Below are 15,292 nucleotides of genomic sequence, written 5' to 3' on the forward strand. Positions count from 1 at the left end.
CCAGTAGAGATCCATCTCTATGATGGATCTCTACTGGACATCTATTAGAAGTTGTTGTTCCGTGTGAGTTTACATCGTGAAATTGTTGGCACGCGTATTAATTTATTTGATACGCACTAAAGGTGCCTTTTCACACTGATGCTCGACGCTCATTTTTAGCGTCAAAGTAATCATATCATTAAAATTGACGCTATATTGCAATAAAACGCATGAAAAGAGTCAACTTATAACATCAATATTGTTCAACAGTACAGTTTGACGTTTGACTGAAGTTGAAAAAATCCAACTTCTTTTTTCTTGACACTAGCGCGGTGTTACGTCTCAGCGACGCTCTTTCTCTCTCTATACCTCAGTTAGTGAGAAAAAGATTGCTCTCTACTTTTATAGGGCAACCTGCTTTCACCGGCTATACCCCAGGGACGCCGAGAGCTAGGCCTAATCCACTAGGTGGATCTAGGGGAATGATGTAGGCGCGGAACTAGTTGGTTACTAGGAAGTTTCACTAGGTATTTTATAGGGATATGGACGCAACTAAGTAGATGTAATTCGAAGGTAAATCAGGTTTAAAGAATAGAATTTTAATATTATAATAAAAGAAAGATATCGATTATGGTTGCGTTTTATGGCAAGTCCGCTTGTATTGCGAGTTCACTGTATGGAAGGGGCTTGTTACTTAAGATATATATATATATATATATATATATATATATATATATATATATATATATTAATTAGAAACCGTAAGAGTTAGAGAATTAAGATTTGAAAAGGAACATTATAATAGAAATTATGGGTAGTTAACAAATTGTGGACACTAAATAATAGAGAGTTAGTTAGATCGAATTAATTTATTATGAGAATTGTCTAAGGAATAAGGTCTTTTATTTAATATCAATACTTGATTATATTATGACTCTAAATTTCTGATAGAAAGAGAAGGTTCAGAAAAGTGTCGAATATCGCCAGGGGCATCGTAATAAGCGCTCGGCAACGATGGAATCTTAGGGAGAATAGATAATGTCGCCTGGGCACCGTAATTAGCGCTCGGCAACTAGGTTCAAAGATTGGGTTGCGTTCAGAAAATTAGATAATAAATTTGATTTTAATTTAATCTCCTGTTGTCATTTCTTGTGGGAGATTTTTAAATTGATAGGAAACGCCGCCAGGGCACCTCGATCAGCGCTCGGCAACTAGGTTTAAGGGTTATATAAAGAATTCAAGAAGAAAGGAGGAAGTCGCCAGGGGCACCATAAGCGCTCGGCAACGAGGTCAAAATTTAGGAAAAGGGAGTCGCCAGGGGCACCATAAGCGCTTGGCAACGAGGTCAAAATTTAGGAAAAGGGAGTCGCCAGGGGCACCATAAGCGCTCGGCAACGAGGTTTAAGGATTATATTCAGAATTTAGGAAGAAAGGAGGAAGTCGCCAGGGGCACCATAAGCGCTCGGCAACGAGGTCAAAATTTAGGAAAAAGGGAGTCGCCAGGGGCACCATAAGCGCTCGGAAACGAGGTTTAAGGATTATATTCAGAATTTAGGAAGAAAGGAGGGAGTCGCCAGGGACACCATAAGCGCTCGGCAACGATGGATTTTCGGGAAAAAGAGCAAGGTGTTGCAAGATTAAGTCAGGTTCAAATGACAACAGTAGTATATATTTTGCATGGAATTTATAAATCTTACTTAGTATTGATATTAGGGTGTGTTTTAAATAATAGTAGGATAATAGATTAAAGTTGACTGACTGGAAACTGTCAGCCACATGCTAATGCTTGACAAAGGATTTCTTATTATTTAGAGGATGAAAAGATAATTAATTGCTATTAGGGGTTGTCAGTTAATTCAAATAAAGTTTCTAATATTTATGGAAAGATGGGATTTATAGTAATTGTAAGTACTTACCGTGATGTGGCAGAAAAATCTTTCCTTCTGTTCAAGTTCTGGTCGTACCTTGTTAAGCCCTTCTCTCGTCCTTTAAGACCTCGGTCGTGGATGAAGTAGGCCGGATAAAAGTACACAGATGTATGCACAAAGTTCTTTATTATTTCTTTAATTTTACACAACTTAACACTGAATCGACAATTATATTAATCGAAATGGAATAGTGAATAGTACGCGAACAATGAAAGAATAATACGGAGCAAATACTTGTACGAAATAGTAAGGAAATAGTAATGAATAATGTTAGCTAAGAATAAATGATTCGAATGCTTGAAGATCTCTTAATTGACTGACCGAACTGACTGTAATGCTATGACTGAATGATCTGAATGTAATGCCCCGAACTGAATGCTCGAACTGACTGCTCCGATTTTACTGCTCCGATTTGACTGCTCCGATTTGACTGCTCCGATTTGACTACCCCGAAGGTTCGAAATCGCCGGCTTATATACTGTCGAAACAAAGGGTCTTCGGGCCGTGCGCAGCACACGCGTCGCGCTCTGGAAGATTCTTAGAATGATTCAGTGAAGGACTTCTGAGAAGAAAGATTTTTAACAATAATTCTTCTGAGAATTGTCGATCGATATGTTTATCTGACTATTGAGTTTCGGCGCTCGTGGTCGTAGCCGTCGCATGTCCGTTCGACTTATCGCTCGCAATATCAGGTTTCACTAACATGAGGCCTCTTATGCGCATTCTCTTCTTAAGCTTAGTTAATATTTTATAATATAAAATCCTTAATAATATGGTTAATATTTATGCTTATTAATTTATGGAATCATTTGTTCTATTTATTTCAGTTCTGATAATAAGTTGGCAATTTAATTAAAGTTATGGCATTCTATAGTTTAAAAATATAGATATTTTAGATAACTTATTTGTATTATATGCAATGTATATAATTTATGATTCCATAGAATATAAGCCTCTTAAATTTATATTTATGGTCGCTTGATCGATACTACAATAAAGCATATTAATTTTATTAAAATCATTTCTTTATGGAAGCATTCGCGCATTATATAATAACCTGTTTTAATTAATATGATTTTAATTATTTATAAAGTATAATTGTATTGGATATAGTATTGAAAGTTTTATATGTGATGTTTTGGATAAAATAATTATAAATATTCAACAAATTATAGTCAACAAATTATTATTATATACGTTTTATGATTCCATAAAGTACGGCGCATTTACTCCTCAATTTAAGAGTGAGTAATTATTATATATATATTTGTCTGTATGATTAAATATTAAAATCTTAAAAGTTAGATATTAGTATCGATATTATCGAGTATGAAACTCGCTCGCAAGTTCGTTCTTAAAGTAATCAGCAGGTTAGTTCTAGAAAGTCACTGCTGTACAACTAGCTAGTTCTAAATAATGCTTCCTGATTCGTCAATCCAAGGAATTCTCAATTCCTTGCGCCATCGATTATTATTACTAAAAGGATTAAAATATATTCAGGTTTTAGGCTAAATAACCATATGGAACTAAAATAATAAGCGATTAATGAAATTAGTTAACAATTAAAGTAAAAGCAAATGGATTACATAATTATTCTACAGGTATTTTGTAGGGATAAAAGCGGTACTTAATTACTAGCTAAAATATAGTTTCTAAAATTGGCAGGACGTTACAAGAGCAATCTTTTTCTCACTAACTGAGGTATAGAGAGAGAAAGAGCGTCGCTGAGACGTAACACCACCCTGCTGATTTTAACCGTCGGTTAACTTAACCAAAGGTGATGAAATTGGCCCTAAAGTAGAAAAATAACATTAACATAATTCATGTCGATTGCCTCCTAGTTACGTTTAGCATATAATATCGATTATTGTAAAAGTTATGTTCCATGCTACATTTCCTTCAAAACTCCAAGCTGTTTCATGTGTTTACATCGTCATTTGCATCATTTGATACACATATCAGTTTAGTACGATACTCTTGCTTGGTATGTTTGTACCAAGTTGATCCGGCTGCGTTTATATCGTGTGTATTAAATATTTAAGCGGGGAACACACACTTGCATAAGCGCATAACCATAAGTATAAGGAAATTGATTGGTCCACAAACATATGCCTAACGAAATGAATCAATTAATTTCCTTATACTTATGGTTATGCGCTTATGAAAAAGTGTGTGCTCCTCGCTTTAATACGAATTTTATACGAATATAGTATCTGATATGCGTACCAAATGCACGATATAAATTAGGTTACTCTATGTGTAATATACTGTAGCATTATAGAAAGAATTGGCAGACAATTTAATTTTTCTTTTCGCAATCTGGAGATTCTTTATTGAATTTTCTGTTGAAATTTCACAAATATAATAATATAATATTAATGTTTCTATATATATAAGTATCTTTTAATCCACTTTAGTTTTATTTTTCTATATCTTTCATGTGGAATTTATATTGAACGACTTCATAAATGAAGGTTATATAAATAAAATAATCATATATAAAAATAAAACAATAAAATTAAAAATCACAAGTTCAAATCACAGTTCAAATGATAAATATCAATTAGTGAAGAAAGAAACCCAATTGGAACCTAGATGCGGTATTTAGAACGGAATAATTGTATACTATTTTAAACATATATATATATAATTATTTTGTTATATTTCATTATCTATAACATTATAATTTTTTTAAATTTTTTATGTAAATATTTATATTTTTTCTTTTGTTGCAGATTTAATAACATTTATGTGCATACATGTAATTTACTTTAAATTCTTAAAGTGTCAGAAAATGATGCGCATAAGTCTATTAGCTAGAAGCCCAATACTAATGAGCATATTTCCATTTGGTAATGATACTAATTTTGATAAACCTGTGAATAGCGTGATGGAGACTGTGATAGAGCCACTAGATGATAAATTGGGTTGGGATAGAATAAAAAATATATTTCGTTTAAAGTATATATCTATTCTACATTATCAAATTTTTTACTTGTATCGTAAAGATCAAATTCGTCATACAAATAATTGATATTGTAAATAATTTTATTTTACAGCAAAGACGGTAATTTCACAAAAGAATTGACATCTATCATAAATATAACAATATCAGGTACCGTAATTGGTACAGTCTTAGGTGGTATGAATGCAACTAAGAATACTGTAGATAATTTCATCTCAAATAATGAAGCAACAAAATTTACGAGTCATTTTGATGCAAAATGGCATCTTCAACAAGCAGTTACAGTAAATTTTATAAGAAGAGGTGCAAGAATGGGAGCAAAACTTGGACTTTTTTGTTGTATATTTAGGTAAGAGTACACTCCCCCTATGACCTTTAAAATTTATATAAAAGTTGAATATATTCTTTTACAGTACTGTAACAACATGTACAACGACATATCGAGGAAAATTGGCAATAGAAAATTATATGTTAGGTGGTTCTGTAACAGGATTATTATTTAAAATGAATTTAGGACTTCGAGGAGCACTTGTTGGCGTTGGGCTTGGTAGTATATTAGGTGGTATATGTGGTGGTACATCGCTTCTTATTCTTAAATTATCAGGAGTAACAATAGATGAAGTACTAGAAGCACAACAAAAATGGATAAATTCAAGAGATGAGTAAGTACAAGAATATTATCCATTTTGTAACTTAAATATTAAATCTAATATTTTTTTTTATAGAAATTTTATATTATATATAATTTAATATTTTGTTATATATTATATAGAAATTGTAAAACATCTATTTGTATTATCATTTATTTCATCTCTTAGTACTGATATTTCATATATTCAATAATAGGATTCTACATAACAAGATAAAGAAGTGTATGAGTACTGAATTACCAGAAGTAAAACAGGTATATGAAGAAAATAAAAAAGTACGCTTAATTCAAGGAAAAGAGAATATTGAAGATCATAAAACATAAATTTATTATGTAAATAAATCTTGTATATAGATATATGTTTCTTTATTATTCATCTATAAATCTTGTATATAAATGTGTGCTATTATGTGTATGTATGTATGCATATATATATATATATATATATATATATATATATATATATATATATATCTTCATTATTTGTCTGTATCAATAATAATTAATCAAAATTTTGCAAGATAACAAAATGATTCAAAAACATTCTTTAAAAAACAATTTCATCACATATATATACAATAAGTGCAAAGTATGATGAATTTTTTATATTATGCATGTAAAAATTTAAGACTAATTTAATAAATTTTTAGAATAATTATATATATTTTTAATAAATATATTTAAAATAGACAAAAAAAATCTAAAGTGTATTTTAACTAATTAAAAGGTAATATTTTTCATGGAAAATAAATAAAAAAAGATTTTGTGCATATTTCAAAAATGATAAATGCAGGAAAGTACATTAGAAAATACTATTCAATTAATCTGCTTTTATTTTGATATAATAAATTTCATTATTTATTTTATTTAATTTTTTTTTTTTAATCAGAAGATGCTAATTCTTGAACCTTGGTTATACGCTTAGCACCTCTGTTTGGTGGACCTTTGGGTTTAGCGAATTTTGGCTGATGCAAACTGATTTTTGGATGCAATTCCTCTTGAAAAAATTGCTCGGTAAGTTCTCCTCCATCACTTATTTCAAGCTATATAATCAACAAATTTTAATAGCAAAAACAATAACTCTATATATGTAATAGAAGATTATGTGTACACACGATGTATGAACACATATGCATTTTTGCAGATATGTCCTGACATTGTGTGTACATACATATAGCACAAAAAAATATCTTGTAAATTATTAACGTGGCTATAGGTCATATATGACAGGCCTATTCTGTAAGTTCTGTAACAGACATACTTTTAAATCTTAAAAGTAACCACCATTACCATTTAAGGTATCATCAAAAGAGTTTAGAGTTTTTAATTACATAATTGCAACATACGTACCTATAAATGGTCCTTAGTAATTACATACATCATATGCGTACCTGGTATAAATATACATAATACTGAATATATAATATAAAGAGAAACACAAATTGTAAGTTTAAATTGCATGATGCTTTATTATTTCCAATATATTTGATATTGACAAGATATACAATTTCCTTGACTTTAATGAATTTATATAACTGAAAAGAGAAATCAGAGCTAAGATAAAATTAAAGAATTACAGAATAGGCCTGATATAATGCTTAATAAAGATATACAAGACAATATTGTGCGTCATGATCTTGTAAAATAGAGCACTTTAATTACTTTTTTTTTTAGCATAAAAATTAACTTAATTATATCTATAGCAAATGCGTGTGAGCTAAATATCCTCTTTTATTTTCTCTTCTGGCTTTAGATAAACTGTTATAGATAGAATTCTCCATAACTTTTTTTATAATTCATATGTAATAAAGATATTATAAATTTTTCTAAAACTTGTTTAAAATTCTCTACATATAAAAAGAGAAACATTATTTTTGACTATTAATACAATATAAGAAACATAACTGTATATGGAAGAGAAAAAATTACAAGAATTTAACTCACAAATTATCTTCACAGCACAAGTAAACCTAACTATTTTTATTTCTTTCTATTTTAGACTAAAATATTTAAAGTTTATAAAAAGCTACAGTTATTAAAAAAATACAGATCACAAAAAATAGAATGCCTCTTGTATATTTTTTTACTGGTTATCAAATTTTAGTCCTATCTGCTGTAAATTGCATATATATTTAAATGTTTAAGAAAATACTTTGGAGACGTAAGTATTAAAGAATAATAAATACATTAAAAATGTAAAAAATTTTTTGTTATAATGTAACTTTTTACGGATTCAATAAAAGGATAATTTTAAATTGATCTTGCAAGATCTTACAATTATAAATAAATGTTAATGTTTAACACATGTTAACAGCTGATAGGATTCTTCTCAAATCAGTCTTATTTTATACGCACATACTTGTATAGTATCTAATATTTTATAGCATTTACAATAGTATAGAACATGATATAAAATTTTATATGTAGAATAACTAGTGTGTTATTACTATTTTATAACTGAAATAAATGTGCAAAAAAAATATATATTTACGTTAATGTGGCGCTCGCATATTTATCACTGTCCACTACATTATCATCATATTTGAAAATATGTATGTAGAAAAGTTAGGCGAATGACTTTAGCTCTATCTCTTTCCTTTTCGTTATCTCTATATAGAGCGAATACGGAATTTTTCCCAACTCTCTAATCATCACATATTGTACGCAAATTACTACGGATCAATTATTAAAATATTGCATTACTAAATCCTACATGACTATTTGAATAAATTTAAAAGCCAAGCCTTCAAATTCCATTTATAAAAAATACTTAAAATGACACATATCACTTTAATAAGACTAGGAACTAATTCGAAACTCAATATAACATATATATATATATATATATATATATATATATATATATATATATATATATATATATGTAGTGTGCGCTATGCGTGGTGGTGTGTGCGCGCCGCGCGTGTGCGTGTGTTAATTGTAAGTAAATATATTGTGATTATTTCGTAATCAATTAAAGATACCAAAAAATTATAAATCATGTTATCACATTATAGATAAATAAATATATTATGTCATTAAAAAAAATAAAGTTAACTATGAAATTTCTTCCATTTAGTTCTATCAAAAAAAAAAAATTAATCACATCACATATCGCGTTATTTTCAAAACAAAATAATTTTTGTATAATAACTTTTTTTTTCGTATCTTTAATCGCGCATGAAATAATCCCGCATATTTACTTAAATCAGATTGTGTAAGTGTGTGTGTGTTGCGTGTGTGTGTATAGTATATTAGATATAGGAATCACACAAGCGTACAAAAGTATATATAAAATAAAAAATGAAAAAGAACTATATGTGAATAGAATGTTAAATTCTTTATATATAATTAAATTACATTCGCATTTCATTTACTCGTCATATCACACATAGTGTTTATATGTCAAATATAAAATCTGGAAAATAAGGCTTAGCTTTTAATATCAAACAAAATGATTTTACTCCATCGCACTGTTTTTTATATAAATGAATAATATCATATAGTATTTTTAAAATAATACGTACTATATGGAGTTCTATTATATAGGCATCTCACATTGAGTTATTAGTAGATAATGGAGTTTTGTAACTGAGAATCTTTCACATGCCTGACATTTTTGCTTTTACAATTTAGAAAAATACATTATTTAAAATCTATTTTGTTTCATTAAATAGATTTATATATTTATTTTGACACATAAATTAATTCTAAATGTTGGCTAACAACACTGAGATTAATATTCTTTTATATAATGCGCGCTTTCTACTGTTTCTAAATTAGTTCACAATATATATTGCAATTTGTTCTAATATTGGAAACATTAGAAACCCATTATTTTATTTTAAATGCTCCATTAATGATGTTACAATATTATATATTCTGGAATTTATGAAGGAAGATATTTGATGCGCAAAACATCACAAACACTTCAATTAGCAGAAGCAATAATAATGGCAGAGATAAATGCTTTAGGCCAGTTTTAGCTTAAAACACAAGATCGTTTCTGTTTTGATTTTTTCTCTGGTATGAATTGAGTAGGGGCACAAGGTGTTGATGGAGTTGCGAGAGTTATTGCAGCTGTGTATTTTATGCTTGGAGGATCCTCTAACATATCTGTTAACTCTTCCCCACTATTTACTTCCAACTGGGCATTTATATAATACAGAGATGGCAATTATATATACATATGTATACATGTGTAAAATATTTAAATATCAAAAAATAAATAAATAAATAATAATATGCAATATTATTACATGATTTAAAAGCAAGTGTTACATAGACCAAAGATATATTATAATTGTTAAAGATTATTATAAGCCTGGCACAGTACAAGATTTCCATTTGAAGCATATGTAATTTTAAGAGAACAGATAATGTGTGTCGGCTCTCAAGGTTGAGAAATAACATGTTACTTGTAATGGAAAAAGTAATTTTGTTAAATTCTTCAGTAACAAGAGTAACAAAATTAACAACTACTTTTATCGTTATTTTTTCGTATTTATTCGGTATAAATTTCATATAAAGAAATATATTGATCACAAAAGATATTGAAATGCAAAATTACATAAAAATGTTTTTTTAATATCTCGATTCACAATCTACTTTATAACAAACATTTAAATAGATAGATTCAATGAGTGGCCAAGAGTTCAAGATTATAAAGATTAACATATTGCATTTAGTCCATCAGATTAAAAATAAGAGATTAATGATTAAGAGATTACAAAAAGCGATTTTGACTATATTAAGGTGTCTATTCAAATCTTTTAAAAAAATTCCCTGAAAGTCCTTGATTTTCTAGATATTTTTGTTCAAAATCACAAGTGAAAAAATATTTTAAAGATTTTGGATCAATTTTTTAAAAATAAGTTTTTTTATTGTGCATTTTCTAATGTTCTTCATTCATATAAAGAAAAAATACAAAGCTACTTAAGTTCGAAATGCTAGATTTGCAAATGTACAGAAAAAAAAACTGAATAGCTTTCGTAAAATAATTTTTTCGCTTATATAACATTTTCATTTTTTTATCACCAAAAATTAAAATAAAGAATATTTACTGGAAATTCAATATTTTGTTAAATCATTAAATATTTAAACAGAGAAAGAGAAAGAGAGGGGGAGGGAGGGAGGGAGGGAGGAGAGAGAGAGAGATTTATAATATATTTTAAACATATAATTCATTTGGCTTGCCGACTGTTTACAATAAGAACAAAATTATCAAAGATAGAATTTTTTTTTAATTCCTTGAGTTCCTATAAAATTCCATAAGAATTCTATGAGTTTTCCAGCAACAAAAAATCCTTAAGAATTCCAGATTTTTCCAGGAAGTAGATACTCTATTATATTTACGCAAATATATTGAAAGAAAACTAATAATAAAAAAACTTTCTCATATACAGCATTTAAAAATCTTAAAAAAGCTTTTTTGCAACTTTTTGAAGTTTTTTTTTATTCAAAATTAATTATTATTAAAATTATCACACACTATCAATTGCAATATCATTATCAAAATTATATGGTTCTTTTGTCATATTTTAATAAAGTAATGTTTAAAAATATAAATTTTGAGTATGTTTACTTAATCTTGTATTATTATATATTGTATTATCTTGTATTATCACGTATTATCTTGTATTATCATTAAAAAAAAAAAGTAACGCGGAAATTGTAACGCGGCTTGTTACTGTTTGAGAGTATTGGTAATGGTATTGGTAACGAGTTTTTTCCAACCCTGTTAGCTCTAAAGATTTTCTATTCAAATTCAGAAAGACAGAAAAAGAAGAAAAGAGAGAGAGAGAAGAGAGAAAAAATTATATACATATACATGTACATATACTTCCCCAACTTAAATACAAAAATTGGCTGGGACGCATACATGTGTAAGTGTATGTGTATGTATATGTACATATATTTATATATATGTCAATCATATACAACACATTTTAGGTGACAATTTGACAATTGATGCACATCATACTTTAATATCAATAGTTGCTTTCTATTTACATCAAAATTCAGATAATTCTCACTTATGACATCATAACTCAGTTGAATGCACATTCTTTTTGATGCTGAGAAAGTGAGATTCAACTGAGTTTCTGTACACGATCGACTCTGTGTGCTTTAGTAAATCTAATAGACTCACATACAAAAGTAAGGTTGTAAAGCTGCATTATCACATTATCGCGCGTTCCTTGTACTCATTGAACAATTGACATTTTATCTGATTATAAAATACTCACAATACTCACTACTGAGTGACTCAGTATCATTTGAGTGCAAACGGAAAGCAACTAATATCTGTAATATTTTTATGCAGTTATTACTCTCCCAATAAATTGGTTATAAATAAGACATTTAAAAATCAATTCAATATAATATTATATATAAAATTATATCAATATTGAGAATAGAATTGATTGACATTTCTCTAAATATTTCAATTAAATACTTCTCCTATTTAAAAACAATTATAATTTTTAGTATAAGAATTTTCGTCTTTAAATAATTTTCAGACTTTTAATTTTAATTGATCATAAGAAGTCTAGGACATTCTTTCTCTCTCTTTTTGTCTCTCTTTCGATATATGTGCTCTTGAAATAATAAAACTTAAAAATTTGATTAATATTACAAAACTCAGAAAAAATCATATATATGTATTTTCTGACACACAGACACATATATGTACACACATAGTTTCACATTAGAAAATGCATATATATGACTTTTAGCGACTTTTGCAATAACACAATTAAAGTTTTAAGCTTTTTATTGTTTTAAAAGCATGCCATTTAATTGCAATATTATCTTCAAACTTAAATAAATAAATATCGATAAAGAAAGATTTTTATATAAAATGTGAAAATATAAAAATAAAATAATAAATTATTAAGAGATTGAATATATACTAACCTTTTTTGCTATAGTTACTCCCAGAGATTGGATAAGATCAAGAAGAGGTGCTTTGCATGATGAATATAACATTCTTTCCTTAATACTGCAACTATATCCCGGCATGCTATATATAAAAACTAAAAAAAAAAAAGTAAAAATTATTTATATTATGTTGGAATGTAAAATATATAAGGTGTCTCATTTTAATAGACCAAAGCAAATATCTCGAAAATAAAGCATTTTTGAAAAAAATGTTTCAAATAAAAGTTGTAGAGTTTTAAATGACGCATTAAGTAGCAATATTAATGTGACTTTACATAGCATTGTTAAGGTCACATAAAAATCATTTTAAAATCTTTAAATGAATATTTCCGTTTTTGATTGCATATTTCTTGTAATTTACTTTAAAAGATTTTCAAAACACTACAATAAGTTCCTTTCCATTAAGTATTTTCGGAATTATGAGGCTTGAAAGATACAGTACTGCCAGTATTAGTATTACCCAAAAGTGATTTTTACTGCTTAACAATACTATTTAAAATCACACTAACATTGCTACTTAATTCACCATTTAAAACTTTACAGATTTTATTTAAAACATTTTTCTCAAAAATGCTTTGCTTTCTAGATATTTGCCTAAGGCAAATTAAAATGGGATACCCTGTATATTTATCATTTATCATTACCTACCTATGCTTTCTGTATAATCTCCTTCATGAGTATGTTTAAAATTATAAAGATGATATCTAGCAGCATCGGATGGAATTTTAGTAGATAATTTGTCTAAAGAAATATCACAAGCTGTTACTAGATGTATCTTTTCTTCATCCAATTCAATTTTTAATTGGACATATTCATGAATTCCTTTAGCGAGTTCTATAATGGCCTGCTTAGCTTCATCCGTAACTGGAAACGCTACACCACTTAATGTCTGATGTCTTGTTTCCACACTATAGTCTGTAGTTGCAGTAGTCTTTTTCAATTCAGCCAATTCCTCCTCTGCTGTTGTCAATGGTACAGGTACAGTATCATTTCTCTTATGCTTATGATAACCATCCAGTGTAACATCTTCTGGAACAGTGCCATGCAGTTCTTCTTTTATCGAAGATGTACCAAACTCTTGCTTCAATGTAGCTTTAGTAGAAGCATAAAGCATTTTTTGTCTCACTGGTGCGGTATCAGGAGACCAAGATATAAATAACCAATCATAACCAGAATCTGCTGATTTCGTATCCAATCTATAAAGGATATAAGCTGGCTGATTCTCCACAATTAATGGCTTGATCATTTTATCGTAATCATCTTGCCACTTGTTTATTGGCTTAGAACTAGACACTGGAGTCAATTGTTCTGGAAAAGAAAATAAACTAAATATAAAAAAATGTATTATTTATATTTGTGTGTACATTTCAATCTCCAAATTTCTAAATTGCAAACTTCTAAATTATATAGCAATATAAAAACGCATCCTCTCATAATTCAAGGAAACAAACTTACCATTTTCTATCGAAATCTTCAGTACTCGTATTTTTCCGTCACGACATTTCGCAAACAATTTCTTCAATGCATCATTGGCTAAAAAACAAATCTATCTTATTACAATATTGTTAATATGATGTCACTTAAGATTAAAGATCTTTTGTATAAACGATTCGTTGCAATCAATCTTTGGCCAGAGATGTTGGCATCATGTATAATAAAAAGCATATAATCACCTTTAATTCCTGTCTGATGTGACATTTTGCAAAAGAACTGCTTCGCTGCTGCTGTTGCTGTGTTGAAATATGTCGATTATATTTCTGAGAATTATTGTTTTTTCTATTCTATTAGCAAAAGATTTCTTTTGGGTGTGTTCTTTTACTGGTAGTGCGACCATTATGACGTCACAATAGTCCACTGCTGGAACCGTTTCGAAATTACTTTGGTCAGAGAGAAGCCTGAGAAAGGCAATGCCGGCGATTTTCATGGAACGCTTTTTCTAGGCTAGAGACCCTTTGGCCTAGTTTATACCGATAAACTTTAATACAGATTAAGTATACACTGACTAATCATAAACATTCCTCTAAAGAATAGAATGGTTGTGATTGGTCGGTATAGTATTTAATACGTATAAAGTATATCAGTGTAAACTAGGCCTTTAATCAGAGACTGGCCATAATGGGGCCAGTTTTGATTGATTTATAGCGTATTCGATTTGTTGACTCTACTTGACTCTGAGTCGAGTCGAGTCAGACCTCAAGTTCGATTTGAAACTCAATGACTTTAAACTATCATGGCGGAAAGCGGTTTATGATTGGTTTCGTGATTCATAACTTCCATCAAAGAGTTTTTAACATTATTGTTTATCATATTTTCATTATTACTACTTATTCTTCTTTTTATTTTATATAACATAAACTTATATTTCTATGATAATGATGATCAAGAATAATGTTAAAGACTCTTTGATGAAGGTTATGAATCACGAAACCAATCATAAACCGCTTTCCGCCACGATAGTTTAAAGTGATAAGCGGGAAACACACACTTTTGCATAAGTGCATAGCCATAAGTATAAGGAAATTGATTGGTTCATTTCGTTAGGCATATGTTTGTGGACTAATCAATTTCTTTATGCTTATGGCTATGCGCTTATGCAAAAGTGTGTGTTCCCCGCTTTACGTCTTAGCAACGCTCTTTTTCTCTCTATACCTCAGTTAGTGAGAAAAAGATTGCTCTCTACTTTTATAGGGCAACCTGCTTTCACCGGCTACCCTAGGGACGCCGAGAGCTAGGTGTTACGTCTCAGCGACGCTCTTTCTCTCTCTATACATCAGTTAGTGAAAAAAAGATTGCTCTCTACTTTTATAGGGCAACCTGCTTCCACCGGCT

The 15,292-nt window shown here is 29.0% G+C and overlaps 2 protein-coding genes across 7 annotated transcripts; one reads left to right on the top strand and one right to left on the bottom strand.

Moving 5' to 3' along the window:
- The first annotated feature begins 3,581 nt into the window (after positions 1–3,581).
- LOC126852282 (RPII140-upstream gene protein) lies at positions 3,582–6,064 on the top strand. Of its 5 annotated transcripts, none has more exons than XM_050596937.1 (6): positions 3,700–3,891; positions 4,382–4,527; positions 4,643–4,868; positions 4,967–5,221; positions 5,286–5,534; positions 5,719–6,064. In XM_050596937.1, exons 2-6 carry the CDS (start codon positions 4,503–4,505, stop codon positions 5,843–5,845), a joined length of 882 nt encoding a protein of 293 aa, XP_050452894.1. In that variant the 5' UTR covers positions 3,700–3,891; positions 4,382–4,502; the 3' UTR covers positions 5,846–6,064. The 5 variants fall into 5 exon arrangements, with proteins under 5 accessions (XP_050452895.1, XP_050452894.1, XP_050452896.1 ...); XM_050596935.1 differs by lacking the exon at positions 3,700–3,891 and adding an exon at positions 3,905–4,166 and having other exon boundaries at positions 4,382–4,507; XM_050596938.1 differs by lacking the exons at positions 3,700–3,891; positions 4,382–4,527 and adding an exon at positions 3,582–3,684.
- A 272-nt stretch (positions 6,065–6,336) lies between these two features.
- Positions 6,337–14,351, bottom strand: LOC126852277 (twinfilin). 2 transcript variants are annotated; one of them, XM_050596922.1, is made up of 5 exons: positions 14,137–14,349; positions 13,919–13,996; positions 13,112–13,771; positions 12,440–12,558; positions 6,337–6,564 (listed from the first exon to the last, which is right to left on the bottom strand). In XM_050596922.1, exons 1-5 carry the CDS (start codon positions 14,159–14,161, stop codon positions 6,403–6,405), a joined length of 1,044 nt encoding a protein of 347 aa, XP_050452879.1. In that variant the 5' UTR covers positions 14,162–14,349; the 3' UTR covers positions 6,337–6,402. The 2 variants fall into 2 exon arrangements, with proteins under 2 accessions (XP_050452879.1, XP_050452878.1); XM_050596921.1 differs by lacking the exon at positions 6,337–6,564 and adding an exon at positions 8,436–9,668 and having other exon boundaries at positions 14,137–14,351.
- Between the last annotated feature and the right edge of the window lie 941 nt (positions 14,352–15,292).

This window comes from Cataglyphis hispanica, chromosome 10, assembly GCF_021464435.1.
Source record: "Cataglyphis hispanica isolate Lineage 1 chromosome 10, ULB_Chis1_1.0, whole genome shotgun sequence".
NCBI classification, from domain to species: domain Eukaryota; kingdom Metazoa; phylum Arthropoda; class Insecta; order Hymenoptera; family Formicidae; genus Cataglyphis; species Cataglyphis hispanica.

What these genes read in the sequence shown, in the direction of transcription:
- LOC126852282 (XM_050596935.1), top strand. An exon ending in CCAATTGGAACCTAGATGCG is followed by an intron (nt 4,508 to 4,642) that starts GTATTTAGAACG and finishes CTTTTGTTGCAG; the next exon opens with ATTTAATAACATTTATGTGC. An exon ending in CTTTTTTGTTGTATATTTAG is followed by an intron (nt 5,222 to 5,285) that starts GTAAGAGTACAC and finishes ATTCTTTTACAG; the next exon opens with TACTGTAACAACATGTACAA.
- LOC126852277 (XM_050596921.1), bottom strand. Translation starts at nt 14,161, where the DNA reads ATGTCACATCAGACAGGAATTAAAG. An exon ending in GAAGATTTCGATAGAAAATG is followed by an intron (nt 13,772 to 13,918) that starts GTAAGTTTGTTT and finishes TTTCTTTTCCAG; the next exon opens with AACAATTGACTCCAGTGTCT. An exon ending in GAGTAACTATAGCAAAAAAG is followed by an intron (nt 9,669 to 12,439) that starts GTTAGTATATAT and finishes ATAAATGCCCAG; the next exon opens with TTGGAAGTAAATAGTGGGGA.